General features: G+C 43.9%; 1 protein-coding gene across 1 annotated transcript; it reads right to left on the bottom strand.

Annotated features, from left to right (window-relative positions):
• Positions 1 to 2,450: 2,450 nt before the first annotated feature.
• Positions 2,451 to 21,612, bottom strand: kiaa0930. Its single transcript, XM_083935370.1, has 10 exons — positions 21,329 to 21,612; positions 20,073 to 20,506; positions 13,469 to 13,617; positions 11,753 to 11,857; positions 10,221 to 10,298; positions 10,020 to 10,121; positions 9,523 to 9,852; positions 8,835 to 8,994; positions 8,550 to 8,705; positions 2,451 to 3,015 (listed from the first exon to the last, which is right to left on the bottom strand). Exons 2-10 carry the CDS (start codon positions 20,233 to 20,235, stop codon positions 2,975 to 2,977), a joined length of 1,284 nt encoding a protein of 427 aa, XP_083791496.1. The 5' UTR covers positions 20,236 to 20,506; positions 21,329 to 21,612; the 3' UTR covers positions 2,451 to 2,974.
• Positions 21,613 to 21,676: the final 64 nt, after the last annotated feature.

The raw sequence follows: 21,676 nt of genomic DNA, 5'->3' as shown, positions 1-21,676 counted from the left end.
TCGAGTGTCTGTTTTCTCCTCGGTCTTTGTGGTGTTCAGGACACGGTTATTGTCTGAACACCTCAGTGAGAGCTGCTCCACCTCGTACCGGTGAGTAAACGGTTGAAACAGTTAGCTGACACTGAACGGTTGAAATAGTTAGCTAACACTAAACATAAAAGGTGGAAATAGCTAACACTGAATGGTTGAAACAGTTAGCTCAAACTAAACTGTTAGCTAACACTAAACAGTTGGTGCGGTTAGCTAAAAGTAAACGGTTGAAGTTGTTTGAACATTTCCACGTCCGTAAATGTCGAACATTAAATCACAAAAACACAAATCTGCAATTCTTCCTGTAAATAAACATATAAACAAACAAAAACACACACAAACAAACACATATAAAAATGTAAAATATTAGAAAGTGAAGCAGAAATCACAGAAACGACAGCGTTCAGTTTTTCTGTTTGTGTATTTTTCAATAAATAAAACATGAAACGTTCAAACGTTCTTAAAGTGACAGAACACGAAACACGGACGTGAGTTTGAGCGTCAAACAACAAAAAGGGTCAAAGTGAAGCAGAAGTCGCCCGTGGAGTTTATTTATTAATTATTAAAGATTTAAATGATTTAAATGATTTAAATTCGACGTCGAGGAAAAAAAAACTTTGATTCTTTTGTGAAAGTTAAAAAAACAAAAACAGAAAATCTGAGAATCGACGCAGATTTGATTCTTTTACGTCGTTTAAACGTCAGAAAACTGGAAATCTCACTTTAATATGAATTAATTCTCTTAATCTTTATTTAATATGAACAAAAACACGTTTTCTCTGAAACTTTGCGTCGTTTTTAAGACGTTTCAGCGACAGAATTAAAGAGAATTCACGTGAATTTGAAGAAAAACTTGGGAAAAATTGTGGTTTTTAAAAATTTTTTGTCAGTTTTTAAGAATAAAGTCAAATATTCAAATTCCTGTTTCACTTTATGACATTTTTCATTAAGTTTGTTTGTTTTTATTCAACAATTAAATGAAAAATTAAAGATTCTCAAAGTTTTTATGAATTTCAGTCGATGGAAAAATCAAAGTTTCTGCAGTTTTTTTCATTTTTAAAGTTATTTATGAAACAAAAAGTTGATTAATTATATTTTTAAAACATAAATAAGTTGCTGATGTGACTTTAATTATTTAATTTACAGACTTTTGTTTCAGCTGTCGACTGATTTTTCTCTGAACAGACGAACTCTGACGTTTGCAGAGATATTAATTATTATTAATAATTATTAATAATAATGTAATAATAATCTTTGGAGCCTCGGCTCGTTGTTTTAAATGTTTCACGTTTGTTAAAATGAACAAAATCACATTTTAAATAAACTTTCCCTTTAAAATCGTCACGTTTTTAAACCAAAGCTGATTTTTTAAAGATATTAAATTAATATTTATATTATTTTATTAAAACACGTGTTTATGTTTGTTTGTTTGTTCTGAGGCAAATAAACAAACAACTGTTTGTTTATTTGTTATCGTGGTGAAATAAAAAAGTTTAAAATATATTAAAATATTAAATAAACTGAAACATTTAAACAAACATAATATGACAAAAACATTTATTTCTATTATTCATAATATTTTAGATTTATTAATTTTCTTCCAATAAAAAAAACTCATGTTTCCAACAATGAGAATAAAAACTCTGATATCTTTAATTCTAAAGTTTTTACTTTTCTTTATTTTATGAATAATTAAAAATATTAGAATAAAAAGTGTCAAATAATAAAATTATTCATTAAAAAGAGAAAATTAAAAAGTTTATTTATAAAATTAATTCAAATCCCAAAAATCCAAATTTTTCAAGAACTGTTTTTTATTTTCTTTATTTAATGAATAATAATTTTATTGACACTTTTTATAATATAATTTTTCAAGTAAAGTGTCAAATATTATTATTCATTAAATAAAGAAAATAAAAACTTAAAGAAAATGTTAAACTTGATTTTATTCTGATTTCTATTTAATTGTATTTTTCACTTTAATTATATTCTGATATTTTAAATAATCATAAATTAGGTTTTTATTTTCTTTATTTAATGAATAATTAATTGTATTAATTGACACTTTATTTATAATAATAATAAAATCCAAATAAAACAATAATTATTCATTAAATAAAGAAAATTTAAAACAATAATTCATAAAATCAGAATAAAATCAACTCAAGTTTTAAATTTTCTTTATTTAATAAATAATTAATTCTATTAATTGACACTTTATAATAATTCAAGATATTAGAATAAATCCAAATTTTTCAAGGAAAGTGTAAATTAAAATAATTATTATTCATTAAATAAAGAAAATTAAAAACAATAATTCAAAAAATCTGAATAAAATCATCATTTTCCAAGTAAAGTTTTTAATTTCCTTTCTTTAATGAATAATATAAAATAGTAATAATAATAATAACTGTATTAATTGACACTTTAATGTATAATAATAATATAATAATAATATAATAACATAATAATATTAATAAGTGTATGAACCGAGTTCCTGAAACTTTTAATCTGTAAATTCTTTCGTTCATTAATAAAAAAGAAAAAATCTGAAACATCAAAGTAAAAAACGAGCGCATGAATAAAGCTGAAGCGATGTTTGACGTCGCTCTGTGCTCGTCTACACTTCCTGTTTCCTGTTTCCTGTCGTGGTCGTCATGGAGATTAAAAAGAGGACGCGTGGAGCAGAAGCAGACGTCGAGTCGCGGCGTCTCCGTGAGAAAAGCAGCAGAATATTTACACAAAAACACATTCGTCACTTCCTGGTTCAGAGCGGCGCCGGTGCCCGTCGGTGACGCCGACGCCGGGCCCGTTGCCGTGGAGACGAGCTGGGACGCAGCAGGAACTGAAGAGGAGAAGAAGAGGCACTTCCTGTGGGCTGGTTGTTGGTCTCCGGGGGGCGGGGCCTGATGCAGGAGGCACTTGGTGGAGTCCAGCTCTGCTGTTACGTCATCAGGATCGGCTTCTGACGCACCTCCAGGATGTCTGACGCCAAACACACGGGTCACTAACCAGCGAACTTACGCTAACCAACCACAGCTAACTAACGCTAACTAACCAGCTAACTAACCACAGCTAACTAACTAACCACAGCTAACTAACCACAGCTAACTCACTAAACTACCTCCAGGATGTCTGACGCCAAACACACGGGTCACTAACCAGCTAACTGACGCTTACCAACCACAGCTAACTAACGCTAACCACAGCTAACTAACAGCTAACAAACGCTAACTAACCACAGCTAACTAACCAGCTAACTAACCACAGCTAACTAACCACAGCTAACCAACCACAGCTAACTAACTAACCACAGCTAACTAACCACAGCTAACTAACCACAGCTAACTAACCAGCTAACTAACGCTAACTAACAGCTAACTAACCACAGCTAACTAACCAAACTACCTCCAGGATGTCTGACGCCAAACACACGGGTCACTAACCAGCTAACTAACGCTAACCAACCACAGCTAACTAACAGCTAACTAACGCCAACTAACCACAGCTAACTAACCAGCTAACTAACGCTAACTAACAGCTAACTAACCACAGCTAACTAACAGCTAACTAACCACAGCTAACTAACCACAGCTAACTAACCAACTAACTAAACTACCTCCAGGATGTCTGACGCCAAACACACGGGTCACTAACCAGCTAACTAACGCTAACTAACAGCTAACTAACCACAGCTAACTAACAGCTAACTAACCACAGCCAACTAACCACAGCTAACTAACCAGCTAACTAACGCTAACTAACAGCTAACTAACCACAGCTAACTAACCAAACTACCTCCAGGATGTCTGACGCCAAACACACGGGTCACTAACCAGCTAACTTACGCTAACCAACCACAGCTAACCAACCACAGCTAACTAACTAACCTACCTCCAGGATGTCTGACGCCAAACACACGGGTCACTAACCACAGCTAACTAACGCTAACTAACCAGCCAGCTACACTAACTAACCAGCTAACTAACTAAACTACCTCCAGGATGTCTGACGCCAAACACACGGGTCACAGCGAGAACCACCACTAACCAGCTAACTAACAGCTAACTAACCAAAGCTAACTAACCACAGCTAACTGACCACAGCTAACTAACCACAGCTAACTAACTAACCTACCTCCAGGATGTCTGACGCCAAACACACGGGTCACTAACCAGCTAACTAACCACATTAACTAACTAACCACAGCTAACTAACTACATCAAGCACCTGAATAATAATAATAACTAACTAACTACAGTAAGACTCGAACTGACTCACTTCAGTTAATACTTATTTTAAATACAAACTGATTAAAGTTAGATAGTGTGTGTGTGTGTGTACCTGCGGTGATGCGGTGTGTGTGTGTACCTGCGGTGATGTGTGTGTGTGTACCTGAGTGTGTGTGTGTGTGTGTGTGTGTGTGTGTGTACCTGAGTGTGTGTGTGTGTGTGCACGTACCTGCGGTGTGTGTGTGTGTACCTGAGTGTGTGTGTGTGTGTGTGTGTGTGTGTGTGTGTGCACGTACCTGCGGTGATGCGGTGTGTGTGTGTACCTGCGGTGATGCTGTGTGTGTGTTGTGACGGCCATAGCCGTGTGTACTTGTGTGCTTGCCTTTTTGTTGCCTTTTATAGGTGTCTGTGGCCTGCTGCCTTTGCTGATGGGAAGCTGTCTGCTGCTGTAGCCCTGCCTCTGCTGCTTTGTCTCCGCCTCTACCTATGATTGCCACTGGCTGCACCTGTGGGGGAGCCTTTAAAAAGCCCGGCCCTCCTGAGTTCACTCTCTTCCTGACTGCCGAGATGAAGCTTGTACCTGTGGTGATTGTGTTTGTTGAATTCACAAACTGGAAGTAAAAGTTCACAATTGACTCTGTTGTGTGTGGTCCTCCCTTCTTTGTTGCGGCCTTAACGAGCAGGTCGTAACAAATGGGGGCTCGTCCGGGATCAACATCTAGGGCATTGATCTATATATTTATTGATGTTGGATATTTCTTTTGTTTGGAAAATATTTGGGGAGGGGCCATACTAACACATACTGCTTTGCTGTGGTGAGGTTTGGGGATATTGTTTGTGGCTGCAGAACCATGCCATGTGCTCAGACAGTATTTGGCTGTGGGGGAGGATTTTAATCATATAAAACTGTTGTCCTGACTGGAGCATTTGTTTGTTCCCCCAGACAGGTTGTAGCAACAGTTCTTCGTTAGGAAGGATTGTTGAGGTTGTTTTTTTTCAGGGCTGTTTGTTGTTTTGGTGTGTTGTCCGTGTGGTTGGTAGCAATTGTCTCGGGGGCACCATCCGTAGCATTGGCTGGGACAGTTTGTCTTCCCCAGTGCAAGCGGGTTTTAGGTGCATAAATACCCACCACCAGTACACATACGAAGACTAGGGTCGAGTTAGCTAGAATTTGGCTAGGCAGTTCAGGGGGGAAGCTCCTTTTGTTTTTTTTAATCCCATTCACTCTAGTGGGCTGTCTGTGCTGTGCTATGGTTCTGCCGTAACTGGTGAACAGAAATTTAAAATTCTGTGTGATTGGGGTATTTAATATCAAAAATATGTCTTGTGACCATAGTAATCCGTTGGTCAATGAGTTTTTACAGCGGCCGGTGCGTAGTACATTGTCTCAATTTAAAAAGGCAGATTTGATTGACTTGGCTTTGCATTTAGGCTGGCAAAAACCTGAACAGATGCCTAATAAAACTGAATTAAAGGGCATTGTTGAGGAGTTGACAAAGTCAATGGATATTATTGAACCTGAGCAGGTTAAAGGTTTTGATGTGATGCTTTCAGGAACATGTGATAAGTTATCTGCGGAGCAGTATATGCAGCTTGAGAAAGACAAGCTCGGGCTGGAACGGGAAAAATTGCACTTTAAGTTGGAACATAAAAAACTGCAGGCTGAGCAAGCATATAGAGCTAGGGAAATGGATATACAGGCAGAGAGGCTAGCTTTGGAAAGGGAGAAGTTGAAGCTGGAACAGTTAAAACTGGAGTCTTTGAGGGAAAGAAGGTCTAGCGAATCTCTCTTGGGGGCTGGAGAACCTTGGCAACCTGTTGGTCCTACCAGCTTTGATGTTGCTGCTCAGTTGCGCCTGTTACCCAAATTTAATGAAAGGGATCCCGATACATTTTTTATTTTGTTTGAGCGACTGGCAGATTCTAGAGGATGGCCTGATGCAGATAAAACATTAATGCTACAATGTGTATTCACAGGTAAGGCACAGAGCGCCTATTCTTCCCTTAACTCTGTTGATAGTTTAGATTATGCTAAAGTAAAGGCTGCAGTACTGAAGGCATACGAGCTGGTGCCGGAGGCATACAGGCAGAAGTTCAGGAGATGGAGGAGGGATGACAGGCAAACGCATGTTGAGTTTGCACATGAAATTTCAGCTCACTTTGCTCGCTGGTGCTCTGCCTCTAATGTTGATAACTATGAGGATCTATGTAATCTCATCGTGTTGGAACAATTTAAAAACTCTGTGCCACATCACATTGCCGTGTATATTAATGAAAACAAGGTTAAAACAGCTTCAGTAGCTGCTATTTTAGCAGATGAATATGTATTGACCCATGTTGGTGGCTCAGAACAATATAAATATGGTGCAAAAGTCTCAAAAAGAGAGAATGGGGGGTCTAATCCGTACAAGTATGGTGGTTCTCATCAAGACTCCCAGACTTGTGTCAGAAATGTTCCAGGGACAGATGGTAGATTTGATCCAGGAAGGGTCTGTCATTCCTGTAAAAATAAGGGTCACTGGAAGGGGGAATGTCCAATTTCTAGGTCTGATCACAATGTAATGGAATCTAATGTGTATGTCAAGTCTGCAGGTTTAGTGGCTCCAGGATCATCAAAGGTGACTGAACCACTGCCTGCATCAACTTCTCCGGTGCTCCCAAAGGAAGATATGTATGCTCCTTTCATGACAAAGGGTTTTGTTTCTATTTGTGAAGGTGACCGGAGGCCTGTTAAAATCCTGAGAGATACAGGGGCATCACAGAGCTTCATTGTAAAAGACCTGCTGCCATTTTCACCAGCTACTGATACTGGTGACGCTACTCCAGTTCTTGGCATTAGTTTGGTCCCTTTAAAGGTACCTTTGCACCGACTTAATTTATTTTCTGAGTTGGTTGAGGGCGAAGTGGTGATGGGAATCTGCAATTCATTGCCTATGGATGGCGTGGATGTTATCCTGGGTAACGACTTGGCTGGGGCGAAAGTGTGGAAGGATGTGTTTCCACCACTGGTACTGACAGCATCACCAAGGTGTTGTGAGGAGCAAGATCAGTGTTCAAGACAGCATCCTAATGTTTTTACTGTGTATGCGGTGACTCGAGCAATGAGCAAGGCTAACTCACAAGCACATTCTTCTGAGTTGAGTTCTCAAGGGGAGCTGCCTGAGAAAGTCCAGGATAAGCCTGTGCTGTGTCCTTTCCCTTTGCCATCCATCAGTAGGAGGAAGAAGCGCCGAGCTAGCTGCAGCACACGAGTCAGTGTCACAGGCACAAACATGTCGGGGAAGAGTTTCCGAGTAAGCGACGGGGACTGGATTTGTCCTGATAAAAAGTGTGGAAACGTGAACTTTGCTAGAAGAACTAGTTGTAACAGATGTGGCAGGGAGAAAACCACAGAGACAAAGATGATGAAAGCTGGAGGAACAGAAATTGGGAAAACTCTGGCTGAGAAGAGTAGAGGCCTCTTCAGTGCGAATGATTGGCAATGCAAAACATGCGGCAATGTCAATTGGGCTAGGAGGTCAGAGTGCAACATGTGTAACACTCCAAAATATGCAGAGCTTGATGAGAAGAGGAAGAAGAGACAGGAAGAATGGGAGAACGTGATGGCAGATGCTCTGTCTCGGACCTAGAAAGGGCCTTTATGAAGACCCTAAGGGTCTTTTTTTTATGGGGGGGGAGTGTGACGGCCATAGCCGTGTGTACTTGTGTGCTTGCCTTTTTGTTGCCTTTTATAGGTGTCTGTGGCCTGCTGCCTTTGCTGATGGGAAGCTGTCTGCTGCTGTAGCCCTGCCTCTGCTGCTTTGTCTCCGCCTCTACCTATGATTGCCACTGGCTGCACCTGTGGGGGAGCCTTTAAAAAGCCCGGCCCTCCTGAGTTCACTCTCTTCCTGACTGCCGAGATGAAGCTTGTACCTGTGGTGATTGTGTTTGTTGAATTCACAAACTGGAAGTAAAAGTTCACAATTGACTCTGTTGTGTGTGGTCCTCCCTTCTTTGTTGCGGCCTTAACGAGCAGGTCGTAACAGTGTACCTGCGGTGATGCGGTGTGTGTGTGTGTGTACCTGCGGTGATGCGGTGTGTGTGTGTGTGTGTGTGTGTGTGTGTGTGTGTACCTGCGGTGATGCGGTGTGTGTGTGTACCTGCGGTGATGCGGTGTGTGTGTGTGTGTGTGTGTGTGTGTGTGTGTGTACCTGCGGTGTGTGTGTGTGTGTGTACCTGCGGTGATGCGGTGTGTGTGTGTGTGTGTGTACCTGCGGTGATGCGGTGTGTGTGTGTGTGTGTGTGTACCTGCGGTGATGCGGTGCAGCGGCAGCGTCACGTACGTCAGATGGGAGTAAAGCAGGAAATAATCTTGGCTCCGGTTCAGTTTGAGCCACGAGCCGACGAGCGAGCGGCCGGTGCCCGAGAGCGAGCGAGAGCGCAGGTTCGATGCCGAGTGCAGGTCTGCAACACAACAACAACAACAACATTATTATTATTATTATTTTTATCTTCAGTGTTCAGTTCAGTGGGTTCAGTGGGACCCGGGGGTTCAGTGGGTTCAGTGTGACCCGTGTGACCCGGGATTCGTACCTTGGTCGTCGTCCTCCCTGAAGAACTCCTCGCTGTCGTTGGCCGAGTGACTCTTCTTCATTTCTGCGATTCGGTTTCGAGGAACTTTGCGTCTCAGAGACGGAGAGAAGAAGGACGGGCGGTTCCTCTCGGGCGTGGGCGGCGTGCTGAAGGACGTCACCTGGAGCACGGGAACAGAAACCTTTATTATTATTTTAATATTATTATTATATATATGTTTAGATTTTAGACTTTTATTACTGATTTAAATCGTTTTTTATTTTATTTTTATTTATTTAAATATTCAATATAATTCAATATAACAAAAATAATAAATGTGATAATATAGAAATAAATAAAACAGAATTAAAAAATAAAATAATAAACGTTGTAATATAAAAATAAACATAAAATAAAAGAATAATAATTAAAGAAAATAATAAATAAATGTGATAATATAAAAAGAAAAATGTAGAAAAGTAGAATTTCAGTCTTTTTATACAGAAAAACCCTTCAAAATAAAAGCCTGGGAACGTGTTTATTGTGTGTGAAACAACTTAAAGTGGATTAAACGTCGTTTACGTTGTTAGAACCCTGAACGTTGTTGTTTCCTCTTTAATAATAATAAATAATAAACGAATATTCTGTAAAGTTATGCTAAAGGCTAAAGGAGCTAACGTTCGTGCTGATGTGCGCCGGTTCCCCTCACCCTCTCGTGCTCGGGGGACACCTGGTCCTCCTCGGTGCCGCAGGGCGACGTGTCCCCCGTGGGCACCCTGCTGACCGCCATCTCGGCGTGGCCTTTGCCCTGCGGACCCTTCATCCGCACGAACTCCATGTTGTTGTACTTGTAGAAGCCGAAGGACATGCGCTGGGCCATCTTGGCGGCCACGCTCACCCGGTTGTCGTAGACCTTCTTCAGGGCCTCGTAGCGGATCGAGCCCTGGAAGATGACGCCCTGGAACGTGTTGCTCTTGTCGCTCGCCACCAGCTCCACGCACACCATCTCGCCCTCGCCCACCGTCATGTCACTGAACACCTGCACACCAAGTTTTCTCTATTATATTAAGAAAAATACAACGAAACGGGCTCTTTACCTGCTACTGTGACAGAACTGTCTGTTCACGGCTCAGGGAGAGTCACAGTGAAGTTAAACAAGGTTAAAGTCATTCGTAGCTTCAGTGTCATCGTGTAATCGTCAGTTACCTCCTCAAAGTTGTCGATCATGAAGAAAATGTTGGGGTAGCTCATCTTGGACTCCTCCCCTTTACTGTCCATGGCGTGTTTGCTGGGAGACGCAAACACTTCCTGTGGAAAACGTCCCGGAGAGAGCGAATGAAGATGAGCAGCTTCAGTAACGAGGCTTCAAACGAGCCGCTACGACGTGACGATGCTGTGATTTCATACCTGACACTTCTTCTTGTGGATGTGGATGTCTCCTGCGTCTGAGCGCGTGCAGACCGCACACGTCACCACGTAGTCCAACTGCAAGGAAGCGTTTAGGTTAAAGACAAAGTTACATCAGAAATCAACAAAACAAAGAAATCCTACAGATGCTTTTGCATCTATTTTTATCTCATCATCTCATCTTCATCCGCTTATCCGGGGTCGGGTCGCGGGGGCAGCAGTTTTAGCAGGGGACCCCAAACTTCCCTTTCCCGGGCCACATTAACCAGCTCTAACTGGGGGATCCTGAGGCGTTCCCAGGCCAGTGTGGAGATCTAATCTCTCCACCTGGTCCTGGGTCTTCCCCGAGGCCTCCTCCCAGCTGGACGTGCCTGGAACACCTCCCTAGGGAGGCGCCCAGGGGGCATCCTTACTAGATGCCCGAACCACCTCAACTGGCTCCTTTCAACGCAAAGGAGCAGCGGCTCTACTCCGAGTTCCTCACAGATGCTGAACTTCTCCCCCTCTCTCTAAGGGAGACTCCAGACCCCCTCCTGAGGAAACCCATTTCGGCCGCTTGTACCCGCGACCTCGTTCTTTCGGTCATGACCCAACTTTCATGACCATAGGTGAGGGTAGGAACGAAGATTGACCGGTAGATCGAGAGCTTTGCCTTCCGGCTCAGCTCTCTTTTCGTCACAACGGTGCGGTAGAGCGACTGCAACACCGCCCCCGCTGCTCCGATTCTCCGGCCAAACTCACGCTCCATCGTCCCCTCACTCGTGAACATGATCCAGAGGTACTTGAACTCCTTCACTTGGGGTAAGGACTCATTTTATATCTTTTTTTAGTATTTACAATATTAACAGACACTGAGGGCGCCCTCCCACTGTGCCTCCGTCCCGTGCCCCAGCACGTGTCACGGCTAAAGTCTGGTTCCTTTGACCAGTGTGAGTGCAACCGTACCACGTCTAGGAGCGGCACGCTTGCCGTCCACGGCCCGTTTGGGAGAGGTGGGCTTTAGTAAAGCACGTTTGCACATGTACGAGCACGAGCGTGCGCACGTGTACGAGCACGAGCGTGCGCACGTGTACGAGCACGAGGCCTACGGCGGCTCTGAGGTCATTTCCTGTGCGCCTGTTGGGACGTAGAAAAAAGAAGGAGGGACCATGCGCGGACATTTGAAACAATGGCGGTGAAAGGTTCACGTTGGTGTGATGCGGAGGTGGAGTGTTTACTGCAGATTTGGTCGATGAAAAGATTCAAAAACAGTCGACAAGACGCACAAAAACTCCGAGGTCTACGGAAAGATCTGGAAACAAAGCCACGCATCGCCATGACGTCATCAATGCGTGTGACGTGTTACGGCGTGATGACGTATAGGCAGCAAGAAGCATTCTCCGAGGCCAAGGTAGTGTGAGTACAAACGGGCCTGGAGGGGGGGACAAGGACCCTAAAGCACGGGGCACGGGACGCACGCACAGTGGGAGGGCGCCCTGAGACGCTCTCAGTACATCTGAGTCTGAGTTGGCGCTCGGGTGTCGGGTGTTCACCTTCTGCAGGATGAGGTTCAGATAGACGCTCTCCTCCCAGTCGATGTCGGGGTCACCGAGGCCCGGCAACTTCTTGGAGTCTTTCCTGTAAACCTCCACCTCCACCTGAAACACACACACACACACACACACACACACACACTTTATTTATTTATTTAAAACACACATTTCTGCCTGACGCCGTGTGTTTTTGTGAGTCTGAGTTCAGGAGTTCAGACTCTTTTATGTGACGAGGTTTTTATCTTTATCAGTCTGTTACCATGACGACGTCGAGAGGAAAGAGGAACAGGCAGGTTTTTCTAAAGATCAGCGTACACACACACACACACACACACACACACACACACACACACACACACACACACACACACACACACACACACACACACACACACACACACACACACACACACACACACACACACACACACACACACACACACACACACACACACACACACACACACACACACACACACACACACACACACACACACACACACACACACACACACACACACACACACACACGTTTAAAACATGAATAAAATATGAATCACAACACGTTCTCTGGTGATGCAACAAATAAATAAATAAATAAATAAATATTCAATAATAAATAAACTCAAGTCTGTTTTTGTTTCCTCCTGTGAAAGTTTAATATGAGACAAATTCGTTTTCTCTCTTTTTATTTTAACAACTTCAGCCGAAATATAACTCATTTATTTAGACAACGTACACATGCTAAAGATGCTACACATGCTAAAGATGCTACAGATGCTAAGGGTGCTACAGATGCTACACATGCTAAAGATGCTACAGATGCTAAAGATGCTACACATGCTAAAGATGCTACAGATGCTAAAGATGCTACACATGCTAAAGATGCTACAGATGCTAAAGATGCTACACATGCTAAAGATGCTACAGACACTACAGATGCTACAGATGCTACACATGCTAAAGATGCTACACATGCTAAAGATGCTACAGATGCTACACATGCTAAAGATGCTACAGATGCTACACATGCTACAGATGCTATAAAAACTACAGATGCTAAAGATGCTAAGGGTGCTACAGATGCTACAGATACTATATAAACTACAGATGCTAAAGATGCTACAGATGCTAAAGATGCTAACTATACTACAGATGCTACAGATACTATATAAACTACACATGCTAAAGATGCTACAGCTACAATAAAAACTACACATGCTAAAGATACTACAGATGCTAAAGATGCTACAGATCACACAGATGCTAAAGATACTATAAAAACTACAGATGCTAAAGATGCTAACGATACTACAGATGCTACAGTTGCTACAGATGCTAAAGATGCTACAGATGCTATAAAAACTAGATGCTACAGATACTAAAGATGCTAAAGATGCTACAGATACTAAAGATGCTACAGATGCTATAAAAACTAAAGATACTACAGATGCTAAAGATGCTACACATGCTAAAGATGCTACAGATACCATAAAAACTACAGATGCTATAAAAACTACAGATGCTACAGAAGCTAAAGATGATAAAGATGCTATTCTACAGATGCTAAAGATGCTACAGAAGCTAACGATGCTATATTAACTGAGCCGATCGGTCGATCATCAGAATATCTGCAGATTCATTTGTTTCCATAAACGACTCGACTCACATAAAAAACGTTCTGGATCAAATAAAATAAAATAAAATGAAACAAACCTTTTTGCCCTCGCTGTTGTCGGCGCTGACGTAGGCGAGCTTCCTGCGCACGTAGAACAGCATGTCGTCCTGTCGAGGAGCAAACTTCTCCATGAAATACGTGGAGAACATCCAGGTCCAGAACACGATGCGGTCGTCCTTAAAACAACCTGCACCAACACACAAACGCACAAACGCACAAACACACACACACACAAACAGCGAGGGGGTTAATGTGGCGGGAACAACACAACCTGCTGCGTTTCTCATCTGTGAAAGTTTCTCCGTGTTCGTTCTGGTTTTTCTCTCCGCAGAGCAAAAGTCCGACAGGGACGAGACACAATGAGCTCGAACCAAAGTTCAGATTTTATGAATGGAAAGGAGAGAACGAGGCCGTGCAAGGGGAAAGAAAACACGGCGTATTGGCGTCTGATGTGGTTTCCTAAATGGAATTAAAGGTCGTTTAATGAGGTTTAGGCTCGTTTGCTTCGATCGGCTCGACCCGGGAGAGGAAAGTGGAGCAGGACACCACCGGACAGTGAGGACGCTGATGTGACAGTGAGGGCGCTGATGTGACAGTGAGGGCGCTGATGTGACAGTGAGGACGCTGATGTGACAGTGAGGACGCTGATGTGACAGTGAGGACGCTGATGTGACGGTGAGGACGCTGATGTGACAGTGAGGACGCTGATGTGACAGTGAGGACGCTGATGTGACAGTGAGGACGCTGATGTGACGGTGAGGACGCTGATGTGACAGTGAGGACGCTGATGTGACGGTGAGGACGCTGATGTGACGGTGAGGACGCTGATGTGACAGTGAGGACGCTGATGTGACAGTGAGGACGCTGATGTGACAGTGAGGACGCTGATGTGACAGTGAGGACGCTGATGTGACAGTGAGGACGCTGATGTGACAGTGAGGACGCTGATGTGACAGTGAGGGCGCTGATGTGACAGTGAGGACGCTGATGTGACGGTGAGGACGCTGATGTGACAGTGAGGACGCTGATGTGACAGTGAGGATGCTGATGTGACAGTGAGGACGCTGATGTGACAGTGAGGACGCTGATGTGACAGTGAGGACGCTGATGTGACGGTGAGGACGCTGATGTGACAGTGAGGATGCTGATGTGACAGTGAGGGCGCTGATGTGAAGGTGAGGACGCTGATGTGAAGGTGAGGACGCTGATGTGACAGTGAGGACGCTGATGTGACAGTGAGGACGCTGATGTGACAGTGAGGACGCTGATGTGACAGTGAGGACGCTGATGTGACAGTGAGGACGCTGATGTGACAGTGAGGACGCTGATGTGACGGTGAGGACGCTGATGTGACGGTGAGGACGCTGATGTGACGGTGAGGACGCTGATGTGACGGTGAGGACGCTGATGTGACGGTGAGGACGCTGATGTGACAGTGAGGACGCTGATGTGACAGTGAGGACGCTGATGTGACAGTGAGGGCGCTGATGTGACAGTGAGGACGCTGATGTGACAGTGAGGACGCCGATGTGACAGTGAGGACGCCGATGTGACAGTGAGGACGCCGATGTGACAGTGAGGACGCCGATGTGACAGTGAGGACGCTGATGTGACAGTGAGGGCGCTGATGTGACAGTGAGGACGCTGATGTGACAGTGAGGACGCTGATGTGACAGTGAGGACGCTGATGTGACGGTGAGGACGCTGATGTGACGGTGAGGACGCTGATGTGACAGTGAGGACGCTGATGTGACAGTGAGGACGCTGATGTGACAGTGAGGACGCTGATGTGACAGTGAGGACGCTGATGTGACAGTGAGGACGCTGATGTGACAGTGAGGACGCTGATGTGACAGTGAGGACGCTGATGTGACAGTGAGGACGCTGATGTGACAGTGAGGACGCTGATGTGACAGTGAGGACGCTGATGTGACAGTGAGGACGCTGATGTGACAGTGAGGACGCTGATGTGACAGTGAGGACGCTGATGTGACAGTGAGGACGCTGATGTGACAGTGAGGACGCTGATGTGACGGTGAGGACGCTGATGTGACGGTGAGGACGCTGATGTGACAGTGAGGACGCTGATGTGACAGTGAGGACGCTGATGTGACAGTGAGGACGCTGATGTGACAGTGAGGACGCTGATGTGACGGTGAGGACGCTGATGTGACGGTGAGGACGCTGATGTGACAGTGATTGTTTTAAGTGTGTGAACACAGACACTGGAAATGTTCTGTGGAAATTTCAATAAAAAATAAGTTTAAAAAGAAGAAAACGACAAAAGAACCTCTAGAACCTCCTTAATGGTCACTAAAACACTTTGTATAGACTACTAGAACCTCCTTAATGGTCACTAAACACTTTGAATAGACTACTAGAACCTCTAGAACCTCCTTAATGGTCACTAACACACTTTGAATAGACTACTAGAACCTCTAGAACCTCCCTGGTGGAAACACGGGCGCTGTAACAGAAGAAGGTCGTGGTGACTCCACAAACACTTCCTCTTTAGGTTTAACTGCAGAAAGTTAGAAAGCACAGGAAAGATGATGAGTCCAGCCCTGAGCGTAAACACCGACACTTCCTCTTTCTCTTCCTAAAAGGATGTTTGAGGTTTATTTGAAAACCTGAGGACACACGGACAAAACAGTCAACCATCATCAGCATGGAATGATCCGCAACTGGACAGATTTAAGAGGCACTACTGCTCCCCAGAGGATGAACCCCACAGATCCAACAACTCACACACACAGCGTCCGTGTCCAGGTACGACCTTCGGTTCCGTCCAGACTCTGGCTCCATGAACATCACGTCTGAACACAACAGAGAACCCGTCCGCGACACAAGACCACTTAACTCGAGGTTTTCTTACGAGCGTTTGCACAGATTTGATCCGAATCTCACGACCTCCCCACCAACAGGAATGTGGAGCGACCCATTAGGACTTTAACCCTCCCTTCATCCAAAGGTACGACAACCTCTAGAACCTCCTTAATGATCACTAACACACTTTGAATAGACTACTGGCCAGATCCAGCCCGTGAATGAATGACCTTGGCCCCCGGGATGATATTTGATGAGTAATAGAACCGGCCCGCACGCCACAGCCGCCTGCTGGTGTTTTTCACGCACCAAAACTACATTACCCACAATGCAACGGTAGCCCGCAAACTCACTACAGCGCCTGCAAGTTCATTATTCATCAGCATTCAGGGCAGATGTCAACGTTCAACCCCCCAATAACAACTAAGGGGAAGGTGGACGATGAGAACAGGGTGTTACAAGCACATGTTCACAGCTGTGTGTCTTTATCTGGATATTAAGGAACAGGTTTTATTTTTGAAAATGTTTCCTCTAAATAACTAAAGTCATGAGAAAATCTTGCTTTATTCATTTCATGTACAGGACACGTTTGTTTTTGTCTGTGAGCCTGATGGAAAATGAAATCACTGACAGATACAAAAATATGTGATTATTCATTTAATCATTAAATAAAATACGGTTCACTGTGTTAGGTCTTGGTTTAATATGTTAAATGCATCATTTTAATGTGTTTTAATAAACATTGAACCAGTCCAACCCTCGGCTTGTAGCACATTTGTTTTTTGGCCTCTGATGTGTTTGACTTTGACGTCCCTGCTCCAGAGCCTCGATGCTGATCGCCCTTTTTAAACCTTCAGAGATCTCAACACAGCGGAGCCACAGAGCTGGAACTTCCTGTTCCCGATGATGCAACAAAGATAAAGCCTTTTGTTTTTGATCCGTCTGCGTGGAAACAACACGAGCTCTTATGAAACGATAACAGGCTGTGAGCTGGTTCCACTGCAGGAGAACAGGTTTAATGTCTGGGACACGACCTTGTCTCTGTGTTTCATGTGCGGCTGCTCGTCTCTCAGCGTTCCTGTTGTTCCAGTTCTGCAGCAGCGCACGTTCAGAAGAGTCCCGCTCTATTTAAAGCTCCCTGAAAAATGCATCGACTGAGTTCTGAAGCTCAACGTCTGATTAAAGTGAGCTGAACCGCAGCAGAGAGAGAAACATCCTGAGCCGTGTTCGGGTTCTTTCATGGCAGTTATGTAACATTTGTGACGCTCCGTCAGAGCTCCACTGACCTGCAACACAAACTCAAACGCTCAGTGTTGACTGAGGCGCCAAGGTTCAAGTCCACATTCAACAATTCAGGGCGCCCTCCCACTGTGCCTCCGTCCCGTGCCCCGTGCTTTAGGGTCCTTGTCCCCCCCTCCAGGCCCGTTTGTCCTCACACTACCTGGGCCTCGGAGAATGCTTCTTGCTGCCTATACGTCATCACGCCGTAACACGTCACACGCATTGATGACGTCATGGCGATGCGTGGCTTTGTTTCCAGATCTTTCCGTAGACCTCGGAGTTTTTGTGCGTCTTGTCGACTGTTTTTGAATCTTTTCATCGACCAAATCTGCAGTAAACACTCCACCTCCGCATCACACCAACGTGAACCTTTCACCGCCATTGTTTGAAATGTCCGCGCATGGTCCCTCCTTCTTTTTTCTACGTCCCAACAGGCGCACAGGAAATGACCTCAGAGCCGCCGTAGGCCTCGTGCTCGTACACGTGCGCACGCTCGTGCTCGTACACGTGCAAACGTGCTTTACTAAAGCCCACCTCTCCCAAACGGACCGTGGACGCCAAGCGTGCCGCTCCTAGACGTGGTACGGTTGCACTCACACTGGTCAAAGGAACCAGACTTTAGCCGTGACACGTGCTGGGGCACGGGACGGAGGCACAGTGGGAGGGCGCCCTGAGTGTCTGTTAATATTGTAAATACTAAAAAAAAGATGCAAAATGACTAAAAATAACGTTATGTGGCTAACAGTGATTAGCTCGGGGCAGTACAGTGAAGGCATTTAAACCTCTTTTTTAACCACTAACACCAAAACTAAGTACTAGAGCCTCATTGAGACACACACACACACACACACACACACACACACACACACACACACACACACACACACACACACACACACACACACACACACACACACACACACACACACACACACACACACACACACACACACACACACACACACACACACACACACACACACACACACACACACTTAACTGTGACTCTGTTTTTCCGCCTGCATCAAATATTCATGGGATCATTTTGTGGGTGAGTCACACTCGGCTCTTCTGAATGAAGCCGGCGGCGGCGGCGGCGTCCTCTCGACCTGCTCCCGTCCATCGATCTGATCCGTTCTCTCCTCGCGTTAAAGCCGAGGTCGGTGTATTTAGAGCCGCGTTCCTCCGCTGCGCTCAGAGGGAATTAAACCTGAATCATTGATGTTCATCTCTGCGTCTCGTCTCCGTCCGCTGGAGTCACAGCAAACGTTTCACACTGAACGCTTCTAATTCCTTTAGATATCTTACAATAATAATAATGAGGGAACTGATGTAAATAACTTTGTCTTTAATAACTAAGAATACATCAGAAATGGTGGTGCATTCCCATTTAGACTTGATTATGTTAATAATATTAACAAATGACTAAGAATTGATGCAAAACCACCACAAAAAGATGCAAAATGACTAAAAATAGATGCAAAACCACCACAAAAAGATGCAAAATGACTAAAAATAGATGCAAAACCAGCACAAAAAGATGCAAAATGACTAAAAATAGATGCAAAACCACCACAAAAAGATGCAAAATGACTAAAAATAGATGCAAAACCAGCACAAAAAGATGCAAAATGACTAAAAATAGATGCAAAACCAGCACAAAAAGATGCAAAATGACTAAAAATAGATGCAAAACCAGCACTGATTGAAACTCCATGCTTTTGTAACGTCCTGTTGCGTCCGACCGACAGTTTGATTGAGTTTGAGTTTTCTCCTTGAACAGAGGCGTGTGGACGTTTCTTTAATGAGTGATGGATTTGAACACTGAGCTGTGATGAGGTCATGAGTTGTTGAACAGAGCTCCATTGATTTCTGCGTCACGGCGGGAAAGTCTGTTCTCCACGCCGCTCTGCTGTGACCTCACACACCTGCAGCTTCTACCACTCTGTCACTGACCACAACGTCTCCACACGTGACAGATACACGTTATAACATGTCATGTGACACTTTTGTGACACGCATGAAAAAGACCACATGACTCCAAAGAACCTCCACAAAAAGATGCAAAATGACTAAAAATAGATGCAAAACCAGCACAAAAAGATGCAAAATGACTAAAAAAGATGCAAAACCAGCACAAAAAGATGCAAAATGGCTAAAAATAGATGCAAAACCACCACAAAAAGATACAAAATGACTAAAAATAGATGCAAAACCAGCACAAAAAGATGCAAAATGGCTAAAAATAGATGCAAAACCACCACAAAAAGATACAAAATTACTAAAAATAGATGCAAAACCAGCACAAAAAGATGCAAAATGGCTAAAAATAGATGCAAAACCACCACACAAGATGCAAAATGATCAGATCAGTATACGCTTCATTCATTCATCAGGATCAGTATCAGGTGTCTGTATCTGGTACCTAAACCTGGGCCGGTGCATCTCTAATTATTATTATTGTTTTATTATTATGATGTGCATGAATCAGCTGTGCACCCTTCCTCCCTCCCGGGCCCTGCTGGAGGAACTCACCCAGCCCGCTGACCTCCTGTCGGGTGTTGAGTCGGTTCCTCTCGTCGGTGATGGACTGGAGCATCTGCTGCAGAGACCCGTCCAGCTCTCCGTTCTCCTGCTGCTCCGCTGCCGCTGCTGCCGGCGGCCCGACAGCCTGACACGAACCGGGGAAGGACGCCATCTCTCCGCGCCGCTGGGCTCATGACAGTCCGGGCTGAATCAGCTGACACACGGCTCCAGGAGCAGCGAGGCCCCGAGGGTCCTCCCCGGCTCTCTCCTCTGATTCACCCCGCTGAAGAGCCTCTAACGCCCCGGTGCCGCTCCGCGCAGGAGCCGGAGGAAGGAGCAGGGAGGTCGGGCTGCTGCCGGGGGAGACTCCGGTGACTCCGGTCCGTCTGAGGGAGCAGATCAGCTGGAAACACCCCTCACACTTCCGGTAACAACACGAGGCTCTTAAAGGGACACACACACACACACACAGGTGTTACAGTGAATACTGTCACCGGAAGAGTTCGGTTATTAAAAAAATAATAATAATAAAAAAGAATCAGAAAAGTATGTCTATTTTTTAATAATAATATTTATAATAATTTCAAAATATGCATATTATTAAAATCACAATAAAAACATAATAATACCCAGAAAGTCATTTTTTTTAAATCATAATAATAATAATGTAGGAAATTTAGTCTATTTTAAAGTAATAATTAACATTTCCATTTTATCGCAGTGAAATATGAAGTTATAGGAATAAATAAGTACATAAATAAATTAATAAAATATGAAAATATAAAGATAATACTAAATGTTCTCAGTAAATAATAATTATAAGCATTATAATTTATTTTCACATTTATTTCTTGCACTAATAATAATGTTTATTTATTTTCATCCCTTTTATGACAAACATAACTTTAATATTTAAACTAAATATTCATAAATTAAATTATTAATCCAGTAAATTGTTTTGAATCTGGGTCTGGGTCCTCCGGTGCTCAGCGGGTCATGAATCAAACGCACCCCGGTTATCAGCGCTTATATTCGGCAGGAGCGAGGAGCTGGTCCCTGCCCATCCGCGGAGGAAAAACAAACACCTTTAACAACGTCCCCGAGAATTAATTAAAATCATATTTAAATAAAACAGTAAACTAAAAGTTTCATATCTCATATAAGTTATTAAAAACATAAATATATCATAGGAAAAATACATAGCCCACAATGCAACGCGCCAACAGCCGTTAAAGCTAATCTAACGTTAGCTAGCTGTAACTTACCTCGAGCTCTTTGGCCTTTAAACGGAGGTAAACGTCACTTTTAATTATTTTAAACACCGGAGAAGAGTTTTGGTACCGCGGCCGTTAAATTAGACTTCTTTTTGCCGCCCGGTGCTGCTTCATTTACGGCGTACTTTACACCCTCCGACCGGACCGTCGGTTGTCGTTGGAGCAGGTGTAACAGCGAAAACTGTGACCCGTTAAATTCTGTCACCGCACAGAAACAGACACGTTAAACAGACGGGGCAGTTTAACGGCTGCCGGTGTAACGGCTCCATCTGAAACACGTTTTAAACGGTGATTATAAACCGTTATGTAGTGATAGGGTCACAGGATGTAACGGGTAAC

The sequence above is a fragment of the Echiichthys vipera genome, assembly GCF_963691815.1.
Source record: "Echiichthys vipera genome assembly, chromosome: 20".
Classification (NCBI taxonomy): Eukaryota; Metazoa; Chordata; class Actinopteri; order Perciformes; family Trachinidae; genus Echiichthys; species Echiichthys vipera.
The sequence above is the reverse complement of the archived record's forward strand: the minus strand, read 5'-3'. Positions and strand labels throughout refer to the sequence as shown.

Excerpts from the sequence above, each read along its gene's own strand:
- kiaa0930 (XM_083935370.1), bottom strand. The coding sequence starts at position 20,235 with ATGGCGTCCTTCCCCGGTTCGTGTCAGGCTGTCGGGCCGCCGGCAGCA. Across the intron at positions 9,853-10,019 it reads TGATCGACAACTTTGAGGAG|GTGTTCAGTGACATGACGGT; the intron begins GTAACTGACGAT and ends CTTGGTGTGCAG. Across the intron at positions 8,706-8,834 it reads CAGGGAGGACGACGACCAAG|ACCTGCACTCGGCATCGAAC; the intron begins GTACGAATCCCG and ends GTTGTGTTGCAG.